Here is a 17,984-nt window from a genome sequence, read left to right on the forward strand (position 1 = left end):
AATTTCAAATTCTTCAGATGGCAGCTTTAATATGTTTAATATGATTGTGCTGTTAAAAAATAGCATAGAGTTATCTCTAGAGAAAGTCATTTGCTATGAGAAAGCAATACAATATGATACATGAAGGTAAGAACATTGCAAGCTATTTTTGTTATTTGGCTTTAACTGAGCTCTCGATGAATAAAAAGCCTGTACTGAGCAAATAGATAATGCTAATGATGAACTTAGTGACTAATTCTACCCAATTCCTAAAGTCCCTTATGAAATACAGTCAACCCAGTCCTCATATAATTTTCCGTGTGTTGGGAATATTAGCTACATCATGATGTTTTTGTTTGCATGCACTTGCTACATGAACAGTAGGATATTTGGAAGGGGGTCAGCCCAGATACATAGCTCTATAGTGAGGGTGTCATTTGAACAGCTACACCTGGGCCCTCTTGAGAGTTTTGGGAATTTTTGCCGTAAGAATCATTTCAGATATTAGCATATCTCATAATATAAGACGAATTCTGCCAACAAAAATCATCTGATTCATCTTGCCTCCTATTTCCAACCCCACTTTCTCCGAGTGCTTCAGATATGCTCTGCATTGCTCAGTGCTCACAGTGCATCATTAGTGCTTGCAGAATCCATGGTTTAAAAGTCCCTGGCCTTGATCTCCTGACCATGAGGCATTTCTGCCTCTGTTATAAATATATAACCTATTGGGGTGTTAGCTTGGTCTTGAATCAGTTAAGACTTTTTTGTGGAGAGACTGGAAATTCAAGGTCAAATGGCTACATTAAACTGCCTAACTCACACCTGTCATGTGCTTTGAGTAAAAACCAGCTGTCATTTTGATGTGTTCTGATTCTTTTGGGAAGTTAGATTTCCACTGAGTAAAATTATAGAATCTGTGGAAAAATCAAAATGATGATTCATCTACAACGTGTACCTGGGCTGTGATTTTTTTTTTTTTTTTTAGCTCATTTTATATAAGTACAGGGAGACTTTAAACAATACATGAGAGTCCGACTGCTAAGGTATGAAAACATTTTGTGGCATAATTCCTGATAAATGTCATTTTGTATGACTTTGCAGGATTATCAGTCTATCAACTGCACCAAAAGTATAAACTTTTAGGCCCTGGCTCAGCGGTTGGAGCATTGGCCTGTGGACCAGAGAGTTCCGGGTTCAGTTCCCACTAGGGGCACATACCAAAAAAAAAAAAAAAGTATAAACTTTTAATTTATTTTATTTTCAAAAGGCTTCTATTCTAACTGTAAACCTGTCTGTATTGTGAATTGCACAATTCATAGTAATGGAGTGGTAGTAATAATAATGATTATTATATGGGGTTATCATAATGATTATGTAAGTTTGCAAACTTTCGACCTGTACATAAAAATAGTAAGTATATATTTTTGAAATTTTATCTTGTACTGAGAAAAAAGTACCTCTGATGTTTGCTTACTTATTGAATGAGGAAAGTATTTGGTAATAAAGTCTAATTGATACCCTTAACTTTTTTTGAAAGAAGCACCGTAAGGTCCCACTAGTACGTTAGTTGTAGATGGTTTGTGGTTAAAAACATGGACATTGAAGTTAGAATGACTAGGGTTTGATCCCAGCTCTTTTATCATCTCAGTCATGCCATCAATTTCCTTATCTGTACAATTAAGTAATGGTAGATAATTCTTGTAGAATGCATAACTTAAACATAAGCATTAAGTTCACATTTAAAAGTGCTTAACATAGTGCCTGGGATATAATAAGTACCCAATTGAGTTTTAATAATTATTGCATCAGAATCTAGACTTAATGTCTGTTGAGTTGGAGGGCAGATATTTGTGTTATGATGAAGTATTAAGTTAAAAAAAATTAAGTCCCTACTACTAAAAATCAAATAGTATTTAGTGTTATACACACACATGTGCACATGATTTGGCACATGAACGCACAGAACAAGCAATCATATGACTTGCTACTTCAATTCGACAACAAACAATATTTTTTTTTGTGCTGTAGTGTTATCATGATACTTTTATAGAAGACTATTTTTTCATTTTTTTAATCTAGTATAATATGCTAGTCATCAAGTTGTCTTTTGATAACATGACTGTTAACTGAAATGATTATAAATTTCTATGCAGAATCAACAGCTGTGAGAAATAATAAATGATTCTGGTATCACAACAACTAGAATATTAGCTGGCGTATTTAGAATTTTATAGAAGTGGCATTATTACACAAAAGTAGTATGAAATTTTCTAAAATATACTATTTAACTCTTAGGTCAATTAAATAAATCTATTAATTTAACCTCACAAATATGTTACTGACTCGGTATTTTAATAAAAATCTGTTAAGAAATATCATGTACTATGCATTAGTAATGCAGCTTATAAGAAAATGTAAGAAACATAAATAATTAGTTTTTCTCTTTTTTTAATCCTCACCCGAGGATATTTTTCCATCTATCTTCAGATAGAGTGAGAGGAAGAGAGGGAGAGAGAGAGAGAGAAACAGCGACATGAGAGGGACACATTGACTGGTTGCCTTCCCACACGACCCAACCAAGGCCGGGGATGAACCGTAACCAAGGTACGTGCCCTTGGCCAGAATCGAATCTGAAACTCATTGGTCCATGAGCCGATGCTCTACAGCTCAGCCAAACTGGCCAGGGCCATAAATACTTAGTTTTATTTAGTTCCTTTGAACTTATGCCAAATCTTCCCCGATATTTTCTTGAAAATCTTTGCTGCTTCACTGTATATGGAGTCAGAATTGTTAAAATAAATGTTGATTTTTATCAAATTTAAAAGGTGGGGAGAGTAAAGGAAAGTTACACAGGAAATGATGATGTTTTAAACTTATTCTTTCACCATAGTACTGCAATAGAGTAGATACATGGGGTATTGAATCAGGAAGGAACGTATTAATTAAGGAAGACCCCCTTTGAATAAATAAAGTTACCCATGCTTGCCATGTTATTATTTACATTTGTACCAATAGAATAAGAAACATTTGATTCTCTGTTACTGAAATATTCTGGCAAGAGTATCAGTCTATAATGGTATTTGTTCTCAAATGCCTGTGTCTGAACTTGTTATGCATTTTTGAAATATGAAGGAATAATTGCAGCCACCTGGGATGCAACCCAGGCATTAAATAATTACTCTACATTACCGTACTCTTTAGAAGATTTTAGAAGCTAGGTACTATGTTATCCCCATTATATGGATGATGAAACTGAGATCTCTAAAGATTAAGTGACCTCCTGTGGTCACACAGTGAGTAAGAATTCAGACATGATTTTATAATTCTGAAACATGGATTTTGAACCATTATGACATGCTGATTTCTATTACAGTCAGAACCAGAGGGCCACATCTCTTTTTGGGGGTGGTGTTTGTTGTGGTTTTTTTCTTTTGAAGAGAAGCAATTATGAGGAAAAAGATAGAAATCCTTAGTTAAATTGAATAAGGATTAATAGTTATTTGGGGCCCATTTTTACCAGAAACTTTATTTTATTCCTTTTAGTGAACACATACACACAGGCTTGTGTGTGGATGCTCACACACACACACAAACTAACACACACACACACACACACACACACACACACACTTAAACGACTCCAGTTACTCAAGTAAAGCTCTGTGCTTGGCTTTGTCCATACCTTATGTATATAATCATTGCAGACCCTACTTCAAACGTATTCTCTGCATTTCGTAGATGAATCAGGCTTCTTAGTAAGATGGAAAAAAAAAATGTCTCTAGTAAATTACTTGCATGGAATGTTTAAAAGCTGGTATATATATTCTCACTCATTTGGTCCACCATGGACAACACAGGTTATCTTATAGGGGAACATTAAAGACTTTAGCACCTCAGCACTATTGTAAAGACCCAGAATACCTCTAAAGGTTTTACAGCTTTTCTGGGGATTGGCTTAAAAGTAAAAACAACCAACACAGTGCCTCCTTGTTGAATCTGGAGCAGACAGGTCCGGTATATGCTCAAGATCACAAGTGATGACAGAAGACTGTAGGAGAGCATAGGGAACCAGCATGTGGGTGAGATCTAGTGTGGCGAGATCTAGCAAAGGGGCAGGATAAACACAGACATAGAACTAGCAGCATTCCCAAAGTGAGCAGACAGCAAAGAAACAGAAAATACTACACTGGGGAGTTGGGTACTGGAGAAAACTGAACCCAAGGCGAGGTCTCTGGCTGGAATGTCTCGCTGAGGAGCAAGGTCTATGTGGATCAAGGGGACAATACTAGAACCGTTTTCTTCTCTTCAGTGTGAAGTTCTCTGTGGGGCCTGAAGCAAAGAGTAAATACAACTGGGAACAAGTATATTGAGTGTAACTGACTGGAATGTAGGAACAAAGGTCAGCTGTCATTTCTCTGGACAAAATTCGGACAAGCAGATGACCACACTGCGGCTCTGCCTGGAAGTTTATCTAAGCTTGTATGGCCCCTATGGATAAAATAAGAATTTCAGACCCATGTTAGGAGCTGTAATGCCTATTTCAATTTTTATCTTGACTTTCCCTCTGAGTTCCTACTTTATCTGCTGTAGCAAAGCTAATTTTGTTAGGTAAGCAATCTGCAAACAACTAAAATGCAAATCATTTCTTTATTAATTTCTGAAATCCCACAATTTATACTTTATTAACTTGGACAAGCTTTGTCATTTCCCTGAAGTGCACTTGGACAAAGCAAATGAACTTTGAATGGGGAGTACTTGACTTGCCTGGCGCCTGGATTTGAGTCCGTCATGTATGTTTCCTCAGAGACTTGGATGTGAGGCAGTCTGACAGCTCGGGGTCCTGAAGGAAAGAGAAGACACTGAAAAGGGGAGACTACATGAGGAAAACAAGAATCCCCATAGATCATTTCACTTTGTGATTTAGCACTAAAATCTTAATTTGGTTTCTAACCTTTAATAACACATTCAATTTTTAAATCAAGAAATCCATATTCCACTATGATAGAATAAAAAGGCTATTTTTTTCTCTCAGTAGCCGTTTATAAGTTTTATTTGGCATTATTTGTAATAACTCATAAATTGCATTTAAGGATATAAGAAAATCATAGTAATACTGAAAGAAAATTTTATTAAGAAATATTAGTTATTATTAGCAAAATGCAGTGTCTCAAGGAAACCCACTTCAGCTCACCAGTTGAAAACAACCAGCTTTAAATGTACCATTTTGGCCATGCAAATATTTGAAGCAAACTTCTTGCAGACTGAATATTCTCCAATGAAGATGTCAAACTTAGTTTAACAAACAATTATTTGAATCGGGCTCAGTTTTCACAGATATAAGTTGAGGAGTATGGAGTCTCTTCCAGTGTAAAAATTCAGTCCATTTATTTATCTCAAAGACATTTCACAGGAACTTTTTATGAAGTTTGTGTCATTTACAGTAAGATAAACTTGGCTTACTGGTACTTACATTTTTGAAAACATTTTTAGCTTAAGTATTCTCTACTAGATGAACAATAACTATTAGACTTTACATTTACTATAATGCAAAAGTGAATTAAAATTTGTATTGATGTCCGACCAATGTGGCTCAGTGGTTGAGCATCAACCCATGCACCAGGAGGTCACCGGTTTGATTCCCAGTCGGGACACATGCCCAGGTTGTGGGCCAAATCCCCAGTGGGGGGCGGCCAGGAGGCGGCCAGTTGATGTTCTCCGTCATCAGTGTTTCTCTCTCTCTCTCCCTCTTATTTCCTCTCTTTCTCTCTCAAATCCATAAAGGAAAAAAAAATTTGCATTTACTGTAATGCAGAAAAGCTAACTTTATTTTTTACTAGTACATCCATATCAAAGAAGAATTAATAACAGTTGTTATAATATTTAGGATTTTTCATTCAGAATTTGACCAAACATTTCTACATTGTGGGATTTAGCCTATGGTTATATCAACATACATGTACAATGTTGTTTCATTCACTCATGTGTGTTATAGCAAAAGATTGGAAACAAATTAAATATCTGTTAAAATGGAATGTTTAACCCTAGCCAGTTTGGCTCAGCGGTTAGAGCATAGGCCGGCGGACCAAAGAGTTGCAGGTTCAATTCCGGTCAAGGGCATGTACCTTGGTTGTGGTTCGTCCCTGGCCCTGGTGTGGTCATGCAGGAGGCAAACAGTCTATGTGTCTCTTTCACATTGATTTCTCTCTCTCTCTGTGTCCCTCTTTCTCCCTCCCTCCCACTCTATCTGAAAATAAATGGAAAAATATCCTCAGGTGAGGATAAAGAAAAATGGGATGTTTAAATAAGGGTACAATAAGATTGATCTATATAAACGCAGGATGTACTAATGTAGGGAAACCTCTATAAGGTATCACTAAGTGAGAAGTGCAAGTGAAAAGCTGCATCTACATTATGATCCTATTTAAGTAAATAAAATAATGTGAAAATAATTTGCATATACACACAGGGTTGGGCAAAAGTAGGTTTACATTGTAAGTACACAAAACGGAGTTTATTCTTATATTATTACTTATTAATTATTGTGTTATTTTCCATATGAATAACTGCAAACCTACTTTTGCCCCATCCTGTGTATATGTGTATATGCAGGCATTTCCATACAGTATATTTTTGGAAAACTACGCCCTGAACAGTGTTTCCCCAAAATGATACAGGTTGCTTTGGGGAAAAGAGAATAAGACTGCATGGTGTGCCTTACTTATATTTTAAAGCTGGTGCAATCTTTATAACAGAGTCAGAGCAAGAGACAAAAAGAAAATTGAATTATATGTTAGTTTATTGATACAAAGCTGTCAAGTAAAATTTTATTTAACCCAAACTGAAACTGGAATAAAAATATTTCAAGGAGAGATGTTCTCAGAAAGTAAGTCATATTTGAACATGACAAGAACTAATAATATAATCAATCACATCAATGATCTGAAAGGAGAGAATAAAATAATTATCTCCGTAGATGCAAAAATAATATTTGATGAAGATTAGCCTCTATTTATATTTAAAAATTAAAAACCTCATAAGTGATGTAATGGAAGGGATGATAATTCTTTGTGGAAAGCAACAAGTTATGCATTTATAATAGGCTAGTGTGCAAAAACCAAACAGAAAAACACAGTTTATATAGAGTAAAATAGACAAGCATGAAAGAGACTTATTCCATATAACTTTTTATATGAAAATCACACACTCAACAGCAGTATATGTTTTCTGAGGCCATAGATTTGTGAGGTGATTGAAATGACATAAAGTGTATATATTACAGAGGGTCCAGTGAGAGAAGGGGGAGGGACACTGAGAAGATGGGTTGAAAGAGGCAAATAAGAAAATAAAATGAACAAAACAAAAATAGAGGTGTGCCCTGATCAATGACGATAGAATATCAAGATCTGACAAGTGCGATCAGAGAGATTCTCTGCACTATATAAATAAGGTCACAATGTAACATGTCCTGAAATGAGCAGAGGTCTGCAGCATAAACTAGAAGTGTTTTGTTTGGGGACTGGAAGTGGCTGGAATCCACACGGTAGGGACACACAGAAGCTGTGCAAAGACACCGACACTTCTGTTCTACCACTTACCACTTCTCAGACCTCAGCAGAATCACTCAGCCACACCGCCTCTTAGGCTTCTTAGTCTGAAATATAGGACAATGACATTTACCTCCCTGGGTTTTGTGCAGAATCAATTAGATAATATGGGATTTGTGAATAGTGTGAATGCCCAGCACAAATTGTGTTTTAACAAATAGTTGTTCTCTTTTCCTCCATCGGTGCACCTCCCCCCAGTAATTTTATAGTTGATGCACACACATCCTGTTGGAAGGGACGCTTAGAAAAAACTGTAACTACTTCTATAAATTACTACTCTCTTGATACCCACTGAATTTTTTAGAAAAATCTTCCAGTTTTCACTCCTAGCTCTAAATTACACAGTCCGTGATAAAGCTACTTGTGATGGCTAACCAGGCCAATCAAAAAGAGGAAAATGCAGAACTGTTATGAAGAATCGCACATTAACTTATTCAGTCAGCGTAACCTTGTAAATAATGCTTGATGAAACTATTAGTTCTGTCATAAAATAAAGACTGATAAATGTTGGTGTAACTTCATTTTAGCTTTGCAGTCATAGCAAGTATATTATCATCTATATATGTTTTATAATTAACGATGGTGCTGCTATTTTCTTCCATAATTGAAGCATTTATTGAGATCACCCACTGTTTGACTGATGAGCTTCATCCTCTATACTTTTTCCCTGTTGTGCCCCCACTGTTATGATGCTCAAAATTTATAGTTTAGATTCTTCTTGTTGCTGTTTTACATTTCTACTTACTGTTTATTCATAGGCTACGGATAAGAGAAATCTGTTAGAGTGAGCTTTTACATAGATGATTAGCAATGGTACTCTGAGAATAACCACCCCTTTCTTGATACTATTGATGCATTTCAACAAGGCACATGCAACACTGCCTGATGTCACAGTGAGTCTCCTTTATATGAAGTGTTGACTTCGTGATAACAGTTGAAGGACTGTGTCGTCAGAAGGCAGTTCAAGGCTTATGAGGCTGTGGTTACACCAAGTTCCATGGCAGTCTGGTTATTAATCAATCAGAATATTGTTTTCCACTGCTGGGATTCTTCTGGCATTTGTGGATTTGGATTATGCATGGTAGAACAGACCCAGATGTTCTTCTTACAATCACTGCCATGGCTAAGTGAAAATGAAGGTTTGACTAGGCAGGACTGTTACTGTGACAATCATTACAATGGTACCCAGTGTGCCTTAGGAGATACAGGTGTAAACAGTTGTCATGAGCTTATTCCTTTTTCAGAGCCTGATGGAAAAATGTGCTTCTCAGCTAAAGAAATGCAGTGGGAATGATAGTCATTCAAGCAGTCTTCAGACTGAGCTACACATATTTAATTTAAACACACAACATTTCAAGAGTTAGTAGTCCTTCTGACAAGAAATAACTTTAAAGGATAGTGATGTTAGTAACGGGGGTTTTACAATAATTTTCCTTTAACATTCGAGTGAAAAAAAGTTGATTTGAAAAAAAGTCGTTGAATCATTGTTTGGAACATTAGGTCCTTTTACAATGTTTTACTCTGAACAGACAGTTAATTATCATTCCCCCTGAGGGCAGGCAGAAAGAATGAGCTGGAGTTTAACTCACACCCTCCCTCCTTGCTTTGTTAGATCTGAAGAGAGACTTGCCAACTATCTAAGTTTCACTTTTCAGATAAAATGGCACTACTGGACTATGAACCAATCCTAGTTCTGTTTTTATTGTTTTTGATTGATTGGTTGTTTAGTTAGTTGGTTGATTAACTTTTCTCTTCTCACTGCTTGCATTTTTACATGTCTTTTTTTTTTTTTTAATTTTTTTTTTTATCCTCACCCGAAGACATTTTTTTGATATTTTTTTGTTCAGATAGAGTGAGAGGGAGAGAGAGAAACATCGACGTGAAAGCGACACATCGAGTGGTTGCCACCCACATGACCCAACCAGGGCCGGGGACAAACTGCAACCAAAGTACGTGCCCTTAGCGGGAACCGAACCCGGGTCTCTCCAGACCGCAGGCCGACGCTCTAACCGCTGAGCCAAACCGGCCAGGGCTACATATGTCTTAATTGCAAAATTATTAGCACAGATGAATGTAGGGTAATTTGAAATGACTTACGTTCCTTGCTTTTATAACAGTAATGCTTTATTTTTATTTTTGTTTCCATTGGAATAGAAATTTAATTTCATTTTTAATTTTCTTTTAGAGCCCTCCTTTTAACTGGTTACTATAGGTAACTGGATATAACATAAAGAATGTTTGATTTATAACCCAGTACTCTTAGGGTTAGAAGGACCCTCGGTATTAGCTGGAGTCCTGCATTTTGCACATGAGGAATCAGACCCTGGAGAAGGAAAATGACTTACCTAGGGCTCTGCAGCTTCTTAGTGGCAGATCTACATGCAGAATTCGGGTCTCTTGCCTTGCTCAATAGCTCTTTTTCTTCTATATTAATACCTTTTTTTTTCTATTCCCTTATATAATGGCATTGAGCAGATACTAACAACAAACCTTTAGCGTGGACTCTCCTACTTTCTGGTTGATGAGTTCCAGTGCTTGACAGTGCTTTTGACAATATAATTTATCCTGTGACTGCACAGATGACATCCCGTGAATACTGCATGAAGCCTTCACAAACTCATCCCTGAGAAGATTGTTAGTTTCTGTGGATCCACAACTCCCATAGGCCTCATTTGAAATATATCTGAAAATCTCATTCTTACTCTTAAAGATAAATGCCAGATAGGGTGCCACAGTTATATTTGTTAATTATAGTGTCAATGTGATCTTTTTTCTTCTTCTTCTTTCAACAGTGTGCTCATCTATTTATCCTGTTTTGCTATTGTAGGTTTGTGTGCTGGAGAGGCAAATATTTGACTTCCTTGGATATCAGTGGGCACCTATCCTGGCAAATTTTGTACATATTATTATCGTCATTCTTGGTTTATTTGGAACTATTCAATATAGACCTCGTTACATAAAAGGAGTAAGTACCCTTCCTGCCTTTTAAAAATGTTATTGGAATAGAGAAAGATATGAAAATGTCTTTAAAATGTATATGTATTCCCTCTCCTTAAAGTACCATGTGTTTGTTTTCACAGTTTCAAGTTACATCTACAATAACTAAAAATATCAAGTTTTAACACACTTGATGGTGAATGTAATCAAATTTTTTCATCAAATTTTCTTTCGTAATTCAAAGCAGAACTATGACCCTGTGTTTCTAAATTATAAAGTCATAATCTCTGATTGAATATATTTAATAAGGATTTTTCCCATTTTAAATAATAATATTTTAGTTGACTAAAGATAGCTTAAAATTAATACAAATGAACTTATAGTTTCAGTGTGAAAATATTAGTACACATTGGGGTTAATATTTGATGTACTTGAAAGCCAGAAGAGTCTGGACCAATATTTCTACATTCTCCATGATTTTCTTTTGGGCTCAGAGAAAGTATTCTGCATTCCTATTCAAGTTAAACTTACTTAACATAAAAGTGAAATCCAACTGTGCTACAGTTGCTATGGGAACCATAACTTAGGGTTTTTACTTTTGTATGTGCCTCAGATCTCAGCTATAGCTCTTCATTAATGTGGTTTTTTCAGTCTCATCATTTTTTCTATTTCTTCTATTTCAACAAAGGAAAAGTCTATAGACATTTATTTAAAATTATAAAGCAAGTTTGTGGTAAAGGCGTATGGAGAAGATAGCACAGGCAAAGCTCTGCCTTACTCAGCACAAACCAGCAGGTGGTCGTGGGTTCCAGGAAATCCTCCCTCACATAAAGGATGCCTCCTATGACCTATTGTTTGTCATCTAGAACCACATAATGCTCCTTGGTTCAGAAACAGGCAATATGATAGCAGCTGAGACCCAGGGATTCACTGTCTGGCTAAGGATGAGTGAAAAGTTCAGTCTTCTCCTCTAAGTGCATTCCCAGAAATGAGTGCATGTCACATCCAAGGGTGTGTAGCCATGTAAATCTTGTAAAGAGATGGATGTGTTCTGTAGCATAGTGAAGTTTTTCAGTGCACAGGACATTGATGATATGGTTCATTTTTTATATAAATTGTAATTTGATTCAATATAGACACCATATTATGAGGTTTGGAAGTGAGTCATCTAAAGTCATGATACCTGTGTTGAAATCTGGCATCTGCCAGACGCTGTGTGACTTTAATATATATTTTTTTAATTTGAGAGGGGAGAAAATGGGGAGAGAGAGAGATACATTGATTTGTTGTTCTACTTATTTATGCATGCATTGGTTGATTCTTGCAGGTGCTCTGATCTTGGATCAAACCCACAAATTTAGCATAACAGGACGATGCTCTAACCAACTGAGCCAAACTCTGTGTGATGTTAGACAGCATAACCTCCCTGATCCTCAGTGTTCCTATCTTTAAAATGAAAGCAATAATTATATTAAATCATATGCTTTAATAAATTGATAATAAATTTGATAAATTATGTGAAAAATTATTAATTTATCTTTTCTTTTAGTAATAAAAGACTTTGAGGTTTCTCCATGATTTTAATCTTATAAATGATGCCTCTCTGATCATCATACAGATAGATATGTCATCTCCATTTCTGATGAGTTTCTTGGGATAACAATCTAGATGTGGATCAAAAATGTTAGTACAGTTTAAAGACATAGAGATTTGTTTTGAGGAATAAATGAAATATTCTATAAGATATTCTTAGCACAAAGCTTGGTGTTTAAAATTGGTCAATAAATATTAGCTATAATATTTTTTCCTTATTGTTATTATTTGAAAATAATGCTAAACTGTATAGCCTAGCAATAGGCTGGCAGGCAATTTAAAATAGAATAAGGTATTCCAAGCTGTTAGTCAAACGATTTCTGTCCCTTTTATTCCAAGATGCTACAACTCTTAAAAAAATTTACGTGATTTCTATGTATCAAATTATAATCCCATCCCTTTAGATAAAATACAAAACCACAAATCTTTTCAAGACAGGCTGCTCTCGCTAGCATGAAAGGTAAAATAGGATGCCATGGGACATCTTTAAGATTGTTAGAACTTTTGTATAGTTCAGAAAGTCTCTGAAGTCTTTCTGAGATCTTAACAATGTGTCTTAGAGCTACATGTTTGATTTGATCTTGACACGCAGACAGCATTCTGAATTTGATCTTTTCCTGGAGACATTGTCTTACTTGGAAACTCTTTTACCAGCTGGAAAGACTGTAAATGTGAAACCTGTATTTTCTGCATCAGCAAGTCCTGATTTGGAAAAATATTCTCTAAATCATACTTGCAAATTATTATTTTTTTGCTTATTTTTCTCTTAAATACCATGTTATATGTGGTTAAAAGGTGACAAGTAACACTGTCAATTGTTTGCTTGGAATCCCCCTTAGCCAGATCCGTAAGTGTATAGGTATATTGTCTGTCTTCCCAGCTACCGCAGGCTATAGTCAGGCTAATTGTCCTGACAATAATCGTCATGAGTCCTCTTGTCTCCAGCCCTCTAAAACAATGTCCTTACTGTTGTTCCTGTCCACGCCACTTGTCCCCTTGCTGCCCTTCTGGCCTCCACCTGCCAGCTTGTCTCAAACCTAATGCTGTGTGTTTGGGGTTTGTGTTACAGTACCACTCAAGTTTTAGTATCTATTGCAGTGAAATGTCTGTATAATAAACCACTTCTACATCATTAAGTCATGGAATCTGGTGGCTGTGCTGCCATGTTGAAAGTCAAAAGTGCATTCAGAAAAATAGATAACTTGCCATAAAAATGGAATTAATATTTTTTAGTTTCTCTAAATATGACAAAAAATACAATGAAAAGAAATTTGAATGGCATCAGAGATGACAAAAATTGTGGTCAGTGAAGGCTCTTGGTTTAGCAGAAATGTATGCATAATTAGGGATATGATGCAGCTAACAATATTGTGTTTCTGGAGTTAAATTTCTCAGGCTCTCTGTGCAATTGAGACTTAGATATTAATGGTAACATTTATTTCTCTCTCCTCTAAATATGTAGGCATTTATGGTTTCTGTATTTGGCATTTATGTTTTGAATTATAAAACAATTTAGCATAAAAATAGAGATAAGCAAACACTTTGGTGATTTCACCATTCAAAATTATTATTAGTGTTTTAGCCTATTCTCTTTATTATATGCAAATGAAATATCTGATAGTTACATCTTCAAATATGCCTTATAGTCTTTATTAAACATTATATAAAATAATTTGAAGCTTATATGACCAAATAAATCATTGTTCATTTAACCCATTATACTGTTGTTATACATTATGCTATTTCCATGTTTTTATTATAAATAATTCCCTATTATCTCCATTAAAAAATTCTTATCTATATTTGCAATTTAATTTCTTGGGAGAAATTTCTAGGTATAATGAAATAATATGAAGGGTCTCAGTTTATACTTGACAATTACCTTTCCCCAATTATTGTACTGACTATGCCTCCCCAAGGTACAGTAGAGGCTGTTTCACTGCACTCTGGCTGACCCCAAATATTACCTATTCTCACTTTTCTTAAACTGATAGGAGAAAAAAAAAGTCGTTTAAAAAATTACATTTCTTATTTTAACTGAGTTGGACTTTTTATTTGTTTGTTAACTATTTTTATATCCTTTTGGAGGAATTATCTTTTGGTGTTTATTGTTCATTTTTTTCCTGGCATATTAGTTCATCTCTCTCTCTCTTTCACATAGTAAAGATATTTACTGTTTAAATGTTATAAATTTTCATTTTGATGTTTATTACTTTTCTCTTATTAAAATTAACTTTCTCTTTGTGATATCTTCTATTGCTTTAAACATTATAAAATGTATATATCATTTGAAAAGTGTAATGTTAGGCTTTATTATCTTTAGGTCTAAATTTACTGAAACAAAAAAGCAGAAGCCCTGAAATAGAGTCTAAGGAAATAGGTCCCTTTCCACATTTTCCGTTTGTAAAGTGTTCCATTTATTGATGGGACATTTTATTCTATTTAATTGAAAAAACATGTCAAAGAAAAGAAAAGCATGTTGATATTGTCTATAACACTGAACACGGTAGCAACAAATAAAGAATATTGGTATATTTAAGAGGAAAGAATAAAAAATTTTAAATTTAAAACAGTTAATTATGCCCTGTCCAGTTTGGCCCAGAGGTTTGAGCATCGGCCCTCAGACCAAAAAATTGTGGATTTGATTCTGATCAAGGGCATGTACCTCGGTTGCGGTTTGGTCGCCAGCCCTTGTCAAGGTCGTGTAGGAGGCAACTAATCAATGTGTCTCCATCACATTGATGTTTCTCTCCCTCTCTCTCTCTCTCTCCTTCCCTTTTGTCCACTCTATCGAAAAATATCCTTGGGTGAGGATTAAAATAAATAAATAAAATAGTTAATTAGAATAAGAACTCATTAGTATTCTTTGAGGGCCTCTGACTTTTGAGGAGTATATTATGTTGAAGGAAAATGAAATTGATTATTTCAATTCCAAGCAAAAGAAATGTGAAGCCAAAATTCATAGAAAGCATCTCTGTTGTATAATTCTCAACAGCATCAGTCCAAAAGAAAAAATTCCAATTAACACTGGTGGAATAATTCATAAATAAATACGTACTGTGGCTCCCATGAAAGCATTACCTTATGTCATAAATGGAATTGTTTAATGCATCTTCATTTGGCCCTAAGACAAGCAAAATGTGATTTGGGATATTCAGTGTTTATGAGTTAATGACAAGGCAATGTTACTGAGTTGCACTGCTTTAAATTTTCTAAAATAATCTGAGGACTGCATAGGTCTCTAACTGCTGAAGGCAGGGCAATATTCTTGGTGATATTGCCAAAGGGCATGTTGCCATAATACTCAAAAACATTTATTTTCCTTCCCTCCTTCCCTCCTTCTCTCCTTCCCTCCTTCCCTCGTTCCCTCATTCATTCCCTTTTTTCCTCCTTTTCTTTGCTTCTTTCTATTTAATGAAGTTACTTTGAAAGAATAAAGAATACCTTATAGAGTTTGGACCCACTGGCTTGATCAAAGAAACCCAGTTCCAAAACTAGAAATAAATTCAAAATAGCTAAAAATTTATTATTTAAATTTCACAAAAAAACAGAATAGTACAGTATACCAAAATCACAGTAATATTTGTAAGAATCATGCATTTTTTTCTTACCACTTTTGGTTTACCCTCCACCTCAATACCTTTCTTTACAAATCCTATACACCTGCCCTCAACTTCACAAAACCTTTGCCTAAACTCATAACTAGGAAATAGTAGAATTAGGATCCTCTTAACTGCCAAACTCATGTTCTGAACCACTGTACTGAACTGTCTCCTAGGAGACAGGGGGCCACAAGCTATCTGACAAGAGAAAACAAGTGTTGTTAAGTTGTTGGCAGGTTTAAAATCCATTATGGCATTCACAATTTGGAGAGGATTTAGATTTTACATCATGGTCTGCCATCCCTTATATCAAGGATTACATTTTTTCTGTATTTAATGAGGAAATTACTTTGTGTCTTAAGAATTAAGAATGGGGGGTAGGGTGGGGAGTAGGGTGTGTAAGGGGAAAAAAGAGAAACATCTGTAACAAAAATAAACTAATAAAAAATGAAGTTAAAAAAAGAATTAAAACACTCCCTTTAGTGCACGTATCAAACAGTATCACAGGGTATTCTTAATTTCCAGAAATTAATGTGCTATAATAATATACTTTTTCTTATAGCAGTCAGTATTTTGATGTTGATAATTCATATGTATACATATATACATATATAATATAATTTTTGTATGATATATAATTATGTATTAAGGTCAGAGTATCTCCACATTTGTCATTTGTAAAGAGTTTCCAATAGGTGATGTGAGAATTTGTTTCTATGTAATTGAAAAAATACCCGTATAATATACCAAAAATATGTATGTATATTACATACCTAATGGAGAGTCTTTCCATGACATCAGTTTAGACAACAATATCTAATCATGAATTTTCATTCCTTGTGTTTTAAGATTAATAAACTAATAGAGTATGTATATCATTATTACCTTATTTATTCTTTCAAAATAATGAAAAGAACTAAATACTCCCTTTAGTTCACATATCAAAGTTTTAAATGTTAATTTCTGCTTACTGCTGAGCACTAAACTCGGTTCCTCAATTTGGGCCACAGTGGTGTTTTGGTTTTTTGTTTTGGTTTTACCACAAACTATCTTTTAAGGTAGTGCATATGCTGTCAGTGAGTGATAATTTGTAAATTGACACACATTCCCCCATTGAGGGAGGGCACAGAACAGAAAGACCACAAGGAGATGTTTTCAGACCCAGCTTCACCTGCTCTGACTTCCTTAATTTTGCTTTTCCTTGAACCAACACAACAAAGAAAAAGATCCCCTCACCACCCTGGGCAAGGGTTGGAGGGTTGCTTGGTGAGGACAAAGAGAAGAACTCATTTGTAAAAACATCCGGATATGGCAATTTGGGAAATAATACAGACACCTCAGGTTTGTGAAAGCAAATGGTCACGTACTCAATGTGTACTTTTTAAAAAATCTCTAAATTTCTGGAATTTACTATTTACTGATGATCAGCCATGATTTGAATTTTAATTGTTCGTGGAGCTCAGATCCCCATGAACAATATAACCCACAGCTATAAATGAGGAGCTAAGTCTTACTTCCAGGTCATATGCTTCTTTCACTCTTAATAATGTTACCTCCCTAAAATTTTGTGCACTCTTGCATTTATTTCTAGGAAGTTATTTATCTATGTTGAAACACTTGTTTTGTCTCTTTTATTTAATTTTTCTAGGAGAAAAAAATATCCAAAGGAAAACTCATTGCTGCTAAAGCATTAAAAATGTGTACTTTCTGTGTTCAGGACAGAAAATCAATGTAGATTAGAGATGAAGAAACTTGAAATAGTAGTAAATTAACAGTGCTTCTAATGACTTAGACTAGTTTTGAAAATAAGTCTTTTCCCATAAGCCTAGGAGGGGAAAAAAGCCATCATCATTACAAGTTGTATGAATTTAGCCTATGGTCTAAAATGAATGTAATAATGAGACATGGTGAATGCAATTTATTCTCAAAAGGATATTTTCCCTCTGGGAACTATGGCCCATTTATTCTACAGGAAGATACTTGATGCTCACATTCATTAGGGTGTGACTAAAGATTTATATAACACAGACAATATAAGTAACTGCATTTAGACAGTTTAAATTCATGTTTGTAAATCATCTAATAACTTTTGGGAAAGTTTTTGAAGAAACTTTTGATATGTGCATGTACTAGTTTCTTTTCCAGAATAAAATTAATCAAATTAACGGATATTGATATTTTTTAAAATTCAAAAAGGAAAATTTGACACACAAAAAATAAAAGTTCTTTTCCTACCCCTCTCCAGCTGGTCCTAATGTCTCTATAG

At 34.9% G+C, this 17,984-nt stretch overlaps 1 protein-coding gene across 1 annotated transcript in view; it reads left to right on the plus strand.

Annotated features, from left to right (window-relative positions):
• The window catches only part of NKAIN2 (sodium/potassium transporting ATPase interacting 2), a 502,753-nt gene that overhangs the window by 25,962 nt on the left and 458,807 nt on the right, over positions 1-17,984 (plus strand). Inside the window, exon 3 of the mRNA XM_036247759.1 lies at positions 10,414-10,551. Within this exon, the coding sequence (XP_036103652.1) occupies positions 10,414-10,551 (138 nt within the window). The remainder of the gene's footprint in view (positions 1-10,413; positions 10,552-17,984) is intronic.

Source organism: Molossus molossus, unplaced genomic scaffold (assembly GCF_014108415.1).
Source record: "Molossus molossus isolate mMolMol1 unplaced genomic scaffold, mMolMol1.p scaffold_m16_p_8, whole genome shotgun sequence".
Lineage (NCBI taxonomy): Eukaryota > Metazoa > Chordata > Mammalia > Chiroptera > Molossidae > Molossus > Molossus molossus.